The following is a 17,464-nucleotide window of genomic DNA, read 5'->3' on the forward strand; positions in this document are numbered from 1 at the left end:
AATCTACATTTCGTCCTCAGAGTTGGCGCTCGGAATACACGTGATGGAGTACCAGCAATTTCAACACAAACTTGTTCGACTTCAGCACGTCTCCAAAGTTACAGCAGAACCATCAGCAATCACCGCATCATCACCAACATCATCATCATCATCATCATCATCACCTCAACCATCATCAGAGCAGTGCCGGTCTGTTTGAGCATCAATCAGTTCCACATTCTTATCCTCCCCATCATCATCATCATCATCAGCATCAGCATCACGTACCGCTAAGTAGCAGCAATGGCAGCAGTCAAGATCTTGACCTGCACAGTCAGCAACAGGCTTTCCAAGAATCGCAGCTGCATCAACATCCGCTGCACCTAGTAGCGACGAGTCCAGTACAAATTTAAGCTAATGCTTTTACGTCACTCCCGTGCTATGCCGCATTGGCTCGTTTCAGCAAACGTTAGAGAGAAGAATCTTCCGATTTGGATTGGTTTATTAGTCATTGAAAAAATTGAATGAGTTTGAACATTTTTATTATTGAGATTTTAGACGAAATAGACAAAAATTTTATCAGACAAAATCCAGTTTCGGTAAACCTAAATTGGCAAAAGACAAGTGACGAAGTGTCTTTACACTGCGAACCAAACTGCGTGTTAGCTTCCTGCAATGGCAAACCATCACCGTTTGTCGACTTCCACTTTGGTATCCGCTTTTCATGATGCAATCGCGCCCTCCGTCCGGTCCGGGTGCTGTGATCCTAAACAAAACAACTGTGCTCGCAGAAGCAACCTAATAATTTATGAGCTAATCCGACTAGATAGCAATCGCGATATGTAATAAACACTCCCGGGTGATGGCACCGGCGTTGGATCAACGAATTCATTACACGTACGAGCGCGCGAAGTTAAGCAAAAAATCAAAAAAGGTTCACAAGTTCAGTAATCGACAGAATCAAACATGTTCTCGTTGGGATTGATTTCTGTTTCATATAAAAATTATGAAATTAATGGGACGTGAAAAATTCAACCCCCTTCGGGAATTCGGTCTCTCTTAGATTCGACGAGCAATTCCAAAAATTGACAGCAAATCATCGGACTTCACATACTCCTATTTGGATGAAACTTGGTACACGTTTTCAACGTAGCAAATTAATACATGGCTTTTTGGCCAATTGGTTTCTCCTCAAAACATTCATTTTTCGTTAACGGCCAACGTTTAGAAGGTATCATCTTCATCGTCAGGGTAAAACGACTTCAAATATTTTTTTTACAAATATTTTTTGTAGTCGTTTTACCCTGAAGATATAACCTTCGAAACGTTGACCAGTAACGAAAAATAAATGTTTTGATGAGAAACCAATTTACCAAAAAGCTTAATCTTATCTTAACCTTTCAAAAGAGCGAATGTATTTTTTCGAGTACTTTCTTCAAATCTTGGTTACTCAAAAACCATTACTAGCACAAAAATAGTGTCGAAGATGAAACTGTAGAAAATCAAAAGGCACTCGAAAAAATATACACTGAAAGAAAACGTTTTATGTTTATAAGATTTTTCAAGAAAAATGAAAAACTTAAACTAATTGAATCTATTTTTTACAACATAGGGTAAGGGCTCCCTATTTCATCTCATTTGTAAGGACGTCGCTTTCAAACCCCGATTTAGCCACTAAAATCACTGTATTATTTCATATTACTGTTTCATTCGCCTTGCTCCACGTTGAAAATTGATTCACATTTCTTGGAAATTCAACTAATATTTATAAAACAGCTAAAAACACTAATGATTTTTTCACTACTCTGCTCCTAATTTCATCTCAATGGATTTTTATCCACCCTATCGTTGATCTTTTATTCATCCTATAAATTAGCAATGGCGACAGCAATCAAAACAAAATATTCCACTATTACACTCTCACCCGCATTCGCATGGCTGCCAGATGGCTGACTAAACGCTGCCAGCTGGAAAAATATGGCTTGCAGACATTCTGGTGACCGACTGCCTTACCGCTGCCAGATATACAACTCAAACGATACAACCGTACCCACCAGGATTTTTCCACATTATTATTATTGGTAAAAAATTTACTCGTTGAATTATCTAATTAATGGGGCACTGACTTACGGAGATCTAAAGAACTATCTTTTAACATCATTTTATTAGTGAAAACAGATAGAACAGATATAGACTTTCTATGCAAAGTAATACATATTTTCTATGAAAATACCTGGCATCTCTATGCACAGCCGATGAAACACACACACACACACTTCACAGCGTTATGTTGGCGTAAAGCGGAATGAAACCAGTGCAACTAGATTTGCCACAATGGTTATTTCATTAGTATTTAACACGTTCTTTCTGGTAATATTCGAAGCAGAAACAGTTTTATTGAAATATTAATATCAATAATATAATTAAACTAATGTCACGGATACCAAAAACATACTTTTTGATGATAATTTGAAGAAGATAAACAATTTTTGTTTTGTAACATTATGAGATAACTTGGCAACTTTGCGAAACCAAATGAGATGAAAACAAAGCGCAATCAAGTGAACGAAGTGAAAAACTTTCATCTCATATTTTTGAGGACTTTTATTGCTTGTCGGGTAAATTTTGAAGTTTTTAATCGTTAACTAAACAAGTGGCAAGTGAACATAACTAATTATGAAGTCATCCATCATTCAATGGTAGTGTAATTGTGTGAAATAGTGATCATGTTTTGAGACGAATCGATTAGTAGATATTCTGAAGCATGACGAACTGTAAATCTTGAGACGAAAATGTGTCCTAAATTGAAAAGTGAGTTTATTTTATATGAAAAAAACGATCACCGAAGAATTTAAAACCATTTCTTTCAATAGGAAAGTGTGACATTAGCTTTTCAAATCATTTTAAAACATTTCACAGTTTGCTTCCTATAGGTTGTAAAATATTATTCATGTTCAAAGTTATGAGGTGAAGGGATGAGATGGAAATAGGAGCTCAGATGAAATAGGGAGCCGTTGCCCTATTATTTTCTGAACTACACAGAAAGAAATTACGAATTTTACAGGTGACATAATTCTACAAACGATACAATTCATAGCTACATAACTTGTCGAATGATGCAACATTACATTCGAACAGAATTTTACAGGCTCCGAGTGTAATCTGCACTCGGCTACCAAGTGCCTCTGTATGGGTTTACATGTATTAATGATTCATTGAACAGATATGTGCTTCTGTGGTTAAGTCGATCAGTTCACGTGCTTTGTGATCTAATGTTTCTCGGTTCAAGTCGCACCTTGTTGCTAGCGATCTATTGTTTTTTTCTTTCATTACATTTCAAGCCATGTAATATTCAAATCACACAATATAACATGTTCGTGAATATAAATTTGTGTGAAATACGATGCTCCATTTATGTGCATCTTATAAGATGTAAAATCGCAAGATTTTTCCGAACTGTTTGTTACTATTGAATCTTTAAGAAAAAAATGGTTGCATATTCGGTTTTCAATTAATTGTCCATCTCCACTACTGTTTTCCTTCTCGCATATATTTGGCTGTCATACGGCTAACTAACGGCTGCCAACGAGTAAAATCTGGCAAGCTGCCATTCTGGCGTCTGGCTGCTTCAGCGCAACACGGAACCGCAAAACAACGTAATTTTAAATACTTTGGGACTGACATGCGGCTAATTTGCATATGAAAAAGACACGAGTTGATATTTTTCTCTCATTTTACTGAACAAACCCACAACTTTTACTGCAATTTCTGAGAGTATATTTAGGATAGATTTCATTCCTCAAGCTAACTCAAAATTTGAGAGAATCGATATGGGACTGATATGCGAGTCTGGGCAGTGCAGTTGAGTCGTATTGACTCAATTTCAGGTTGATATGGTTTACTTAATTTTAGCTTATTGAACGAGACTCTCGCTGTTGGGTGTATTTGGTCAACAATGGAAGGAGCGAATGAAAAAAAAAATCAGAACAACTCATAATTAAGTAAAAGGAATTCAAATAATAGGTAGTTTTTATTTTCCGTGTACCAAACATACATCGCTGCCAGCCGTTTGCCATACCGATCAAAATTTTTGGCATTTTCAGCGAAGGTGTAAAGATAAAAACGCACGGCTAACTAAGATACAGGCGACTATGTTTTGCCAAATTGGATTTGACAGCCGTCACTGAAACAATTTTGGTAGCCGTCTGGTGCCAAAAGACCATGCGAGATTCTTTCTGGCAATTTATAGATACCCTTTCGTAAAAGGTTCGTCCGATTTGGATGTGCAACTGTTATGGCCGAGCATGGTCATGATGCAAAATTACTTTGTCGTTGTGTCTATGGATGTATTGTGGTCGAGTTTTCCTTGCAATACTTCGCTCAAACGCATCAATTGTCTTCCCAGTGATCCTTTCATTTGAAGTTTTTCGGATGGGGATTTCAGAACATGATGATTAATTCCTTGAGAAACCAATATACGATCTCTTAGAATTTCGTGATAGAATCGTTCTTCATCGAAAAATATTAGACCCGTCTTTCTTTAATTTTGTCATCAGGATGACCATTTCCTTGTTGGGGTCGATAAAAAAATCGATTATTTTCGATTTTCTTCAAAAAACATATTTTATCATAAATCATAACTTTTGAATCATTCAACCGATTTTGCTAATTTTTGAACAAGTTGTCAATATATGCCAATAATTTTTAGGAAAAATATGTAAAGTTTAAGTTTTGGTTTGAAAAGGTCAATTGTATAACTTTTTAACGGTCTTCATGGTATACGACCAATTGGCACTATGTCATTTTATATTTTTTCTGAAAGCTGATACAATTTTATAGCGATTAGCGATGCGTTATTTTGATGTGACACATCTTTATTTTCTATATAGGGGTGCAAATTAGAAACTCAAGGAAAAATACACGTAGAAATGTGGTCAGATTTATAGCTCAGTATGTTTTGTATCGATTGTTAATATTATTTCATTATTTGAAAGAAAATATTTCTATGATTCGATTCGAATGTATCAAGCCACGTTTTTATTTCAATAATAAATGATTGAAATTTTGATTAGTAGCGAGCAGTGTCCTATTTTGTCTGCTAAAAATCTCCGGCATATCGGATTTCCCTACCATAGCCGACGGTTTTAAAGGAGTAAGCGATATATCAAAGGAAAAGCATCGCTCTGATTGGTCAATCAATGCAAAAGCGAAGCTGTTGGAAGCACGCGAATCTATAAATAGAATGAAAATTATAGCTAACGTTTCAGTCCTACGCGTAGCCTGCTAGAGATCGCTTTAACCGAAATCGCAGAGTGGTATAGAAACTTAACGCTATAAAAATAACTGCTTTCATACAAAACTTGAACACAAGCTTGGCGAAGAGAAGCTTTCATATAAAAATCCGTATCGCAAGTATGTACAAAGATATAATTGCATACATTTGGGATATTGGTGTAATTTCGTCGGCTATAAAACAAACAATGTTCGGTGTTGGTTCCTAATCAAGATCAATCTAGGCAAACTCTCGAGCAATTGCGTATTCAAAAGTGTTTGAACTGTTTGATTGTAGATCATTAGAAAGTTTGGTTGCCTTGTTCCACATCAATGGCTCGAACAACCCCATGGGGCTGATCCTTGTAGATTTTTGTTTTTGAGTTATAATATTTTGAATATTTCAAGTTTTCATAGTTCCCATGTTTTTTTTGATTTTCTCAAAAAGATGTTGTTGATAAATTTATTTTTACTTTTGAACCACTTGACCGATTCCGCTAATTTGTGAATATTTAGTCAAGAAATGTCTGCAATTTTTGGGAAAATATGTTAATACTGCAAAGTTAGAGTGTTGTATTTTAAAAGTTCATTTGTATACCCTTTTAACGGTTTTTATGGTAGGTAGACCAATGGACTCTTTTTACAATCTAAAAGAGAGGTGACAATGTGTTCATATTATAAACACCATAAATAAATGGAGACGCACGGTCGCTAACAACGAAGACAATTTCAAAAAGTTTTATCTCAAAAACAAAAAATAACGCGTCGTTAATTTTTGGATATGTTATGTAAAAATTTTTCAGCATTCAGAAAAAATATAAAACGACATGGTGCCCCCCGACCGTTAAAATTTTATACAATTGACTTTTTCGAACACAAAACTTCAACTTTACAATATTTGCATATTTTTCCTAAATATTATAGACATTTCTTGACAACATATCCAAAACTAAGAAGAATCGGTAAGGTAACTCAAAAGTTATGATTTGAAAAAATGTATTTTTTGAAGAAAATCGAAAATAATCGAAAATGGTCAAAATAAAAAATATTTCCGAGTCTAATATTTTTCGATGGAGAACGATTTTTCCAAATAGTAGGAAATTATAAAAGATCGTTTATCAGTTTCTCATGGAATCGCTATATAATTAGTAGAAATATAATTAGTTTGTTGAAAATTTTTCATTTTATAATTGACATAAATATGACGAATTAATTTCACGCTAAATCATATTCGCAGTTGGTAAATTCTTCTCAGAATCGAATGAAATTTTGTGTAGACTATCACATTGCATACTTTGTTTTTCCAAAATTGGCCCAGACTGTCTTTTTAAAAGGGCAAAACTTTTTTTATTAGGAGGGCCCTGGCCCCTCCCGAAATCAAAAACAGATATATAATACGGCATACCAAAAATTAGGCACATAAACAAACTTCAGTAACATTATTTTTTTATCTTTGGGCCGCTCCCGAAACGAAATTCTGGGTACGGGCCTGGTTACAACCATCATACATTTATTCAAATAGTTGACGAAAAATGACAAAGCGTACAAAAAGAGTATTATACTAATAATTTTCGCCTGAAAACCTTTCGTATTGACTTTAAAACTTTAAAATCGATTCGCAAAAAATAAAAATTCTATCTTCTTTTGATAAACAAAATTAACAGTGTCTTTTTGTTTTATAAACTAATCGGAAAATCATTATGATCGAAAAATTTCATTAATCGCAACTTGAGAAGAGATTTCACAAGTATAAGTAATGGAGAAGAAAACGTTTTTAGTTAGAGACACTTTTTTCCTATAACTGCCCGCGTTGCAATACATGGACGGTTGGAAGGGAACATAATAACGTACCTTGAGGCAAATTTTCATTGAACTCGGAAATAGTGTTCTTTTTCTAAACGTTGACTTTAAATTTTGAAACCCGTTTTTTTCAGTGTAGGATTCGAATAGACGATTGTCGTGCAAAATGTTATTCAGAGTTGGCAGCATATAGACTTTAACACAAAGAACCACTTTGTTGACTTTTTTTTTGCAAATTTTTTTTTTCAGTGTAGGACTCGATAAGAATTTTGTTCAGTGTTTTTTATTGATAAATTTGATTGATTTTGTAGAAATCAGTAGTATAACACTTTTTTATAGGATTTATAATTTTCGACATTTGCTCCTTGAACAAAATTGATTAAAAATTTTCAGCCCTTTTCAAAAGACAGTCTGAAAAATGTTTGCATAAACAAAGTATACAAAGCAGCTATTTATATTATGCCCGCTTAGACAATTGATATCAAAACTTTTTTTCGAAACTTCGACCTTTGATTCCGAGGCATTTCGCGAAAAGTCGTTTTGCCGAATAGGTCAGCGGCGGTCTCTTGCATTGCTTTAATCAGTCCTAAACGAGCGGCAGAGGGTTTACATGACATTCGACGGAATGACACATTTGGCGAAATGACCCTGATCCGTTTCAACGGCGTTCCAACATTGCTACACCACATTCTTATAACATTTAGCGATGACCACATTATTCAAATAGCATCTGGGGGTTAAATCAGGCGAACATGGTGGATGTGGTAGATATTTGAAATTCAACTCATGGAATTAAGCCATCGTATCGAATATTTTTTCATATTGCAGTGCCCATGCAAAATTGTGAACACATTTCTTTTCGATATATTTGACAATGTCAGCTATCTTCTGCTACTTCACTTTTTGGTTTTCCATAACGATGGAAGGAAGGAACTTTTGAGACGATTTTCGGAACAACAGCCTCGTTTGGACAACCAGTTGATTTGTCTGGAAGCCTGGATAATGATTATTGCTTTTCTTGCGCAGTATTATTTTTTTAAATATTAAAATGATAATATTTTTTCTTCATTGTTTAAAATTAGTCAATAGTAGTTTCACTGAAAGCAAAATAACTAATAGACTAATGAACCGAATGTTATGAAATTATAACAGATAACAGGATGTCTGTATTGGCCGCCAGATGATTTTTTGAATTAGTGGCGCCATCTGTCTGTAGGACCGAAGACTTTTTCGAATTTCATTTTTTCGGTTGGTTTTGGACGGTTTTTTCAGCGTATTTTTTAGGTTTTAATCCTACTTCTCAATTAACACAAACTTTTATAAAAATACGACCCTTTTCAAAAAATTTTCCATCTTTAAATATCTCGAGAACGCTACATTATGAAGGATGAAGGTATATCTTTGATCATTTATCACTCCTAAAAATGATGGGTATCCTGAAAAAATAAATATTATCGAGTTACAACGATTTGAATAGAGTACAAGCAAACTAGATGAGTTTGACCCAAATTGGAGTTAGTCATTTTTTCACCTTTATTGCAGTTAATTTCTGGAATTGCTCACGTAAGTCTGAACGAGTGAATAGCTAATTGTGTACATATTTTGCGTTAGTTAGAGAAAGGTTGTAAAATATGAGTTCGCTCTTGGTTCTGATGCGATCCGTCTAAATGTGCAATGTTTCCGTTTAGTTTAGTGTTAGTAGCACCTCCCTTAACGTGAAAAGTATTTCAAGCGTTCAAAACAAAATAAGAGAATTGAAATTGCAATACTAACAGCTAAACTGTAGACTAAACTACAGGCGCATAACAATTGAACATTTCTTATCGGAAAGGAAACGAAGCGGAAAACGTAAACTATTTTCATGTAGTGAATGGGATGGTTAATACACAGACCATCGTGCCACGCTAAAGTCTGTAACAATATTATATTAAGCACCAGAGGGATAAATATTTTAGCGCGAATTAATGTAAATATTAACTGTAAGGGGACGTGAATTGATGCAGCATATTTAATTGAACAAACGGAACTGCCTGTCCGCAAAATAACAAACAAACAAGCAAAAAAAAAATGTTGGTTCAGTGAACCTTGTCTTGTCCAACTCGAAAACCAGTAGGAACCCGCATAAGGACGACTTTAAAAAGGAACAAATGAATTTAATACCCATATTATGGAGGCAACATTTAAACGTTTTGATGTGTTGATGATATAGTATTGCTAAACGTTTGTAAAGTAACTATCTAGTAAGTAAGAGAGATGGCCGACAAGAAAAAAAATACAAATTCATGTGTAAATTAATGTAAACCTGTAAATTATGAGCACATGTAAGATTTAAGAAAAGATGACATTGAAATTGATATTGTAGCGAAGTAACCCACTGTGAAAAAAAAAACAAGCACAATTGTAAAGTCAGCAAACATATTGATTAAAGTACTATGAAGAAAAAAAAATGTATTTTACTTATTTTTCAAAATATATCACATAAATTTGTTCTTCGAACTTTTTTGCTCAAATCACGGCAGCAGTTCCGGTTATCTGTAGCTGACGAATTTTCTGGCCCCAACTCTATTCAACTGAAACCGTTAGTTTTAGTGATTTAGAAAAAAAACTTCCAGGCAAACTTCTTTTCATGACATTGAATTTACACGATTTAATATGTTTAAATTACACTTTTCGAAAAAATCATTCAAATTCGCGTCTTGATACACACGAAAGGAGACTTATATCACAGACTAACAGACATGACACTATGAGTAAATTCTTATAAAAATAATTTTTCGTGATGCACTAGTTCCACCTATATTGTACTGCGCGAACTATTTACTATCTGTACACCCCTTGTGTTACGTAAAAGTTTTTTTACTAGTTGGTTTCCCCTCGTTTGTCAACACCGATCAGCTGCTTGCAGGGTTGCCTGATTTCATCGAAATATTTGAAAATGAATCGTCACAATAAATTTTTGGATTACGTTGATAATATATTTAACTTTTCTAGCGATGTTGGAAGGTAAACATTTATTTTACTGAGGTATACAAATCAATACATTACAGGTAATTCTGTATGAATGGCAACTCGGTTGGTAAATGAAAAAAATGAACACAGTCTAGATGACAGACAGAATGTTTTTGATAGGGTAACGTGGTGCCATCATGACACATGTGAGTACTGTCCCAAATAAAGGAATATTCGAAATGACCGTTTATATGGTTAAAGAATCTAATTTGAGTGTCCTGTCTGTTAGTCTGTGCTTATATTTCATTAAAATTTACAAGCGAAATCATATGAAAATAAATCCTATTATTAGGGGAAAGCAAGGGGTAAATCACTTTTAACTTTGTCTGAACTCAAACAAGTTTTACCGGGAGTAAATTGGTTTAGCAGGGATCTAGCTGGATTAGAATAGGATTAGAAAAGTTTAGCCGAGATCTGGAAGCATTATTTTGACATGAGAAGCTGTCAACGTAGTATTTGTTTCTTTTCTGTTTTTTCTTTCTTTTTGCAACTGCTCAACGCAGGCAAAGACATCATATTAACAAGATATCCAGCTCTCACATTTCCCGAACAAATCATTGGCAACATCCTTCTTTGTGAGCATGGTGCCCTCAGGCGAGTCCGCATCGAATCTCGTACATAGAAGTAGAGGAAGGAAATATCAAATTCGTGCGCGCCAAATTAGCAGCACTGCGCACCTATACAATTGACATGATATGTTGAATGTGATACCGTACGATGGCGTTGCTGAACTGAAGATAGATTTCGCTCCAAGCTGACAGGGTCTGATGCAGGTCATCTCTTTGTTTACTTGTCATACACTTTTTTGCGAGCAGAGATACCAGATATGAAGACAAATACGAGAAAAAGTCCTAAGTGCAAATGACAGTTTCTCTTTGTTTACTTTCTCTTTCGAGTATTACTGTCCAATCAGCAATCTTCCCATCTAACACTTCGCATTGTATAATAGCAAAAACCATCAACTTTCGATATGCACTGTAGAATTTGTTCTAAATTACTGAAATTTGCTGTAATAATTGAAAGAGAAAGTAAACCAAGAGAAACTGTCATTTGCACTTAGGACCTTTCCTAATGTTCATCGAGATATGTTCATAGAAAATATGTATTGCTTTGTATAAAAAATCTGTATTTATCTGTATTCTCTAATCAAATAAAATTTTGGAAAAGTTTGTACTAGCTTGGATGTCTGTTTTGTATGAGCATTGAAAATCTGTATAATACAGATAAATCTGTATAAATGGTATCTCTGTTTGCGAGCTCGAATGACAAACACACTTCAAACAAGATCAGGCAAAACTAGGTTGGATTCCTTAAAATTACCCAAACTTATCTAGACTAGTTGGGATTAAATGAGATTAGAGAAGATTATTTTGGAATGAAATGAGTTTATTAGTATGAGATTGTCTAGAGTTTAAAGCAAACTCCTTGGGGGAAAGTGTTATAAAGCGCCTCTGCTGGCCAAAACGCTCCCCTTCCTTTTCAAAGTGTTCAAGATATTTATACACAAAAGTTTTATCACTAACAATATCTTTTCCTAAGATTTTTCTACTATGTAAGTTTGGCAGTTGTCGATTCCAGGAAAATATGAAAAAACTGAAAATATCATTAGGCAGCTTTTCGACGTTAATTTTTGCTTCGACTAAACAAGCATTTTAACCGTGTAAATCGTCGGTTGCTAACAGTTCGGCTGAAAAGTTCGCATCGTTTAATAGAAACACACATTTTTTTGCCAAAATTCGTTTTTATTATTCAACATAATTGCCATCAGAGGCGATACAGCGATTATAGCGATCTTCCAACTTTTCGATACCATTTTTGTGGTACGATTTGTCGTTTGCCTCAAAATAGGCCTCAGTTTCAGCGATTACCTCTTCATTGCTTCTAATTTTTTTACCAGCGAGCATTCTCTTGAGGTCTGAGAACAGGAAGAAGTCACTGGGGGCCAAATCTGGAGAATACGGTGGATGAGGGCGCAATTCGAAGCCCAATTCGTTCAATTTCAGCATGGTTTTCATCGACTTGTGACACGGTGCATTGTCTTGATGAAACAAAACTTTTTTCTTCTTCAAATGAGGCCGTTTTTTTTTAAATTTCGTCCTTCAAACGCTATATAATAGTCACTGTTTATGGTTTTCCCTTTTCAAGGTAGTCGATGAAAATTATACCATGCGAATCCCAAAATACAGACGCCATAACCGGCCGATTGTTGAGTCTTTCCACGCTTTGGGTTCGGTTCATCGCGTGCAGTCCACTCAGCTGACTGTCGATTGGACTCCGGAGTGAAGTGATGGAGCCATGTTTCGTCCATTGTTATATATCGACGAAAAAAATCGGTTTTATTTCGATATAACAGCTCCAAACACTGCTCAGAATCATCAATTCGTTGTTGTTTTTGATCGATTGTGAGCTCACGCGGCACCCATTTTGCACAAAGCTTTCTCATATCCAAATATTCGTGAATAATATGTCCAACACGTTCCTTTGATATCTTTAGGGTGTCAGCTATCTCGATCAACTTCACTTTACAGTCATTGAAAATCAAAATTTTTTTCACGTTTTCATCTTTAACAGCCTCTTTTGGACGTCCACTACGTTAATCGTCTTCGGTGCTCATATGACCAGTACGAAATTTTGCAAACCACTTACGAATTGTTGCTTCGCCCGGTGCAGAGTCTGGATAACACTCATCAAGCCATTTTATGGTATCGGCGGCACTTTTTTTCATCAAAAAGTAGTGTTTCATCAACACACGAAATTCCTTTTTTTCCATTTTTTTCACAATAATAAAAGTAGCTACACTCAAAATGCAATATCTCACAAACTAATAATCAGACAGCTGTCAAATTTATACACGTATCTTTTGAAGGTTGGTACTAACTGAAAATGGTATGGATTTAATTCTAGTGGCGCCCTCTCATAGAAACGATACGAACTTTTCAGCCGATCTGTTATTGTGACATGTTCAAGCATTTACAAAAATAAAATTAAACGATTGGCTACATTTCTTTTATATCTTCAAAATAACTAAGGTTTTCTAAACTAAAGCATTTAAAAAGTTGCTTCACGAAAGATTTCCGATACGAAACTGTCATAAAGTTATTTGGGATTCATTCTCTAGTCTCTAAAGGTGCCATATTGTGGAATTTCTCCAATATTAAACACTACTTGGTGCATTTTTCTTGAACTCATAGCAACTGAATGTTGGTTTTATTTGCATTTGTTTAATGCGCCGTCCGACCTGCTAATTATTTCATTATTTTTTCTAAACGGATTATTTTACTTACGATTTGCATATTTCAACGAAAAATAATTCTTACAGTCCTTTGGGAAACCCTTTTCTATGTCCGATTATTTGATTTTTCTGCGTCGCTCACTTTTCGGTGTATTTTTCTCAAATGCAAACGACCAGCTGTTGGATGATAACGCAAGCGCTCATATATTCCAATATTTCATTTATCTCAAAATTTCAGTGAAAGAAACTATCAAAATGCTGTACGAATTCTCCACGATATTAAACACTGTTCGGAATATTTTTCTTGAAGGCTATGCAGCAAAATGATAGCTAACGTTCCTTTGGTTCAAATTTTGCACAGCGAAAACTGCACAAAGCTAACCGATTTCGGTTACTCTCCCAAGAATCGAAGAGAAAATTATTTTGAAGAATACCACAGTATCATATTTATTATTTGGTGTACAACTTTGCTTCCGCCGTTTTTTTCCAAAATTTAAAGCTATATTGCGAAAAAGTGCTTACAGATGTATTATTCAAAGTATTGTCCGTCGCTAGCGACAACTTTTTTCCATCTTTCCGGAAATGTTCGGATCCCGGCTCGAAAAACGGAGTCCTTTTTTGACGCTATCCATGAAGCAATCCATTTTTCCAACTCTTCGAAGGATTGAACATGTTGATCTGCCAAGCCGTGTGCCATCGAACGGAATAGGTGGAAGTCAGAAGGGGCGACATCTGGGGAATACGGCGGGTGAGGCAAGACTTCCCATTTCAGCGTTTCCAGGTACTTTTTGATCACTTTTGCGATGTGAGGCCGAGCATTGTCATGTTGGAGGATGACTTTGTCATGTCGCTCTTGATACTGTGGCCGCTTTTCTTTTAGCGCGCGACTAAGGCGCATCAGTTGCGTTCGGTAGCGTTCTCCTGTGATGATTTCACCCGGTTTTAAGAGGTCGTAGTAAATTGTTATTCATCTTTGAAGGTTTTTTCTCTTCCACCATCATGTTTGTCTTCGACATCGAAATCACTATTAATGTAGAACACATTTTTGTTTTCTATATAGGGGTGCAAATTAAAAACTCAAGAAAAATACACGTAGAAATGTGGTCAGGTTTTGAACAATTACAGCTCAGTCAATTTTGTATCAATTATTAATATTATGTCACCATTTGATTGGAAATATTTCTACGTATTGATTTGAATGTTCATAGCCATGTATTTTTAATTGTATATCATTGAAATGTTGAATAATAGCTAGCAGTGTCCTATTTTGTCTGCAAAAAATCTCCGGCATACTCGATTTCCCTGCCATAGTCGACGGTTTTGAAGGAGTAAGCGATATATCTAAGGGAAAGCATTGCTCTGATTGGTCAATCGATGCTAAAGCGAAGCTGTTGGAAGCACGCGAATCTATAAATATAAGCGAAATTATAGCTAAAATTTCAGTCCTACGAGTAGCATGCTAGGGGTAGGTTGTTGCTAGACAGCAAGACAAAAAGTGCCATAAAACGATTTGAAGCTTTAATTGGTATGCTTTGATCTTGTGTCATGCAAGTTCGGATGAAATTCCATGTTACGGCGTTTCGCCTGAGAAATTGACAACTACCACAGGGTAAATTTGGAGTGCATAAGATTAATTACCAATTTATATAAGATGAACTCGATTGATAACAAGAAAAAGTTTATCGCTTCAACCGAAATCGCAGAATGGTTGTAATGGTAGAGAAACGCTATAAAAATAACTGCTTGCTTACAAAACTTGAACACAAGTTTGGCGAAGATAAGTTTAAATATCGATATCCGTATCGCAAGCTTAAATATCGATATCCGTATCGCGTACAAACATATAATTGCATACATTTGGGCTATTGGTGTAATTTCGTCGGCTACAAAACAAATACAAATCACGACAAATAAAGTCTATATTCTGGGTTCGCGTTGTTCGGTTTTGGTTCCTAATAAAGTTCAATCTAGGCAGACTCTCGTGCATTTGCCAATTCAAAAGTGTGACGATTGATTAATCTGTTCGATTGTAGATCATTAGAAATTTTGGTTGCCTTGTTCCACATCAATGGCTCGAACAACCCCATGGGGTTTGTTTTTTTAAAACGTTGAAACCACTCCCGACACGTTCTTTTACTCACCGTAAGTTTCTGAAAGCATTTTTTTTTTCGAATTGTAACAGAAAAGTAAAACTCCCGCAAATGGCGAGAATTGGGCACATAAACAGACATTTTCGAGCGTGAATAATACGAAAACAAGAACAACTGTCACTGAAACGGCGATGACAATTCGTTAGGCACTGTACACACTCACTTTAAAGGCATTATCATCTATGTATTTTAACCAGCCTCAGCCGGTACAGCCACCTATCGGAAAACGACGGAAGCAAAGTTGTACACCTGATAGTATAATTGATATGAGAAAGACATCATTACACTACTAGGTGGATAAAAACAGGGTTTTTAGGTACGAAATCAGTGATTGTTCGTGATTGTATCCAACCAACCTATCAGACAACCAATTGATTGAAATCAAACAACCAATATTCAAACCGGTGAAAATGTTCCCCAAGATCCGACAGCTCATTCCAAGAAACAATATTAGATACTAGCAACGGATCATGATGATATCAGACAATCAAACCGATTGTACGGATCATTTCTTCATTATACACGACTGCAGAGTGTAGCGGATCTATGAAATAATACAACCACACCAATAATTGACGATCATGACATATCAATAATCATGACTAAGAGCCTATTTCCCATAAATCGCTAGCTCCGCAATTAGAGAAGAGCTGGGAATACCCCAGGGAGGAGTAACAATAACAGCACAAAAACATGCCCCTCTACCAAAAATATGCATAAAAATCGATACTCACTGACAGTCTGGTGGAATGATTACAAACATCATATGTTTTACATACTTCCCGCTGCGATTTCCCAATCAAATTCAACCAGATATGCGTGTATCGATCCGACACGAAAATCCGATTGGATTGTATCAGTTGTACGGAATAGATCCATAACAAGCAGGCGGCGTCGAGGGTAGCACCATCGACGCGATCATCATCATCATCATCATCATCATCATCATCGACCGATCAATCGACCGATCGATCGCAACGCATCTAAGAAACGAGATTTTGAATAATGAGCCCCTGGCTGAATGCTGAATTGACGGAACGAAACCGGACCCCATGGTCTGGAACATACGGACCCACGGATTCACAATCCCGCCCAGTCATGCTTAATCTATTAATCAGCAAATAACGCATTTATGATTCTATTAAACGAACAATCGAATAGCATTCCTTCTTACCCCGGCGACGCGGCCAGTTGAGCGGCTCTATTTTCCGTTTTATCGTTTTTTTCGGGGGTTTATGCTGCGAGCGAGCGAACTGAAAAGAGAAACATGCAGCGTAAACGGTTCCTCTCCGGTACCTTCCCAGCACCAGCCCAGCAATCGATTCGTTATAGGATTATGTACGGTCGCTGTGGGTGCCTGACTTTGGAGGGATTAACGCTTTGTTAGACGAATTGGATTCGATTGTGGATGATGACATTGTCCTGAAGTAGCGCGGATTGTTCAAAATTCGACGAACTGCCTTTCGAAACAGGAAACCCATTTTCATACCACTTGGACAGCGTAACGCTGTTTGAACAAGTGTTTATAGTTGTTACACCGGAGGAAGTCCAAAATGCGACTGGATGGTTTTGCAATAGTTCCTCATGGTTCTGGCTTTTGATGTTTATGAAGAAAACCGCCAGTTTTACGCGTGTGCGGGCATTTCGGAACAACTCGTTAAACTATCCGGTGGCGGGGAAGTTAATGTCTTCCTTGAATCGTGCGATTACTATCGGAATAGGGTAGACAACGGCGAAGCACAGGGCGCGAAAGTTCAAAAGATTCACGCGATTTTTATGCGACGATCGTATTTTGAATTCCAATCGATCTACCACGGTAGAATGCATTCCGCAGTTTGTCGCGGTGCTAAATTACTGGCTTCAGTGGTTCTCAGTGCGAGAAGACGTTCAAAAATTGTCTCATCGGTCGCGTTTCTTTTGTCTCCCAGGATGTAGGATCCGAGATTGTTAATCTGTTGGAATTCTGCAAGGTGCGTAAATTAACACGTCGCGGTGAGAATATTTTGGCAGACCACAACGACTC

At 36.2% G+C, this 17,464-nt stretch overlaps 1 protein-coding gene across 3 annotated transcripts in view; it reads left to right on the forward strand.

The window, feature by feature from the left end:
• The window catches only part of LOC131438379 (GATA-binding factor C), a 429,591-nt gene extending 420,616 nt beyond the window's left edge, over window positions 1-8,975 (forward strand). For all 3 annotated transcript variants that reach the window (XM_058608381.1, XM_058608391.1, XM_058608399.1), the window contains exon 8: window positions 21-8,975. In XM_058608381.1, coding sequence (XP_058464364.1) covers window positions 21-44 — 24 coding nt within the window. In that variant the 3' untranslated portion in view covers window positions 45-8,975. The remainder of the gene's footprint in view (window positions 1-20) is intronic.
• The last annotated feature ends 8,489 nt before the right edge of the window (window positions 8,976-17,464 follow it).

The sequence above is a fragment of the Malaya genurostris genome, chromosome 1 (genome assembly GCF_030247185.1).
Source record: "Malaya genurostris strain Urasoe2022 chromosome 1, Malgen_1.1, whole genome shotgun sequence".
NCBI classification, from domain to species: Eukaryota; Metazoa; Arthropoda; class Insecta; order Diptera; family Culicidae; genus Malaya; species Malaya genurostris.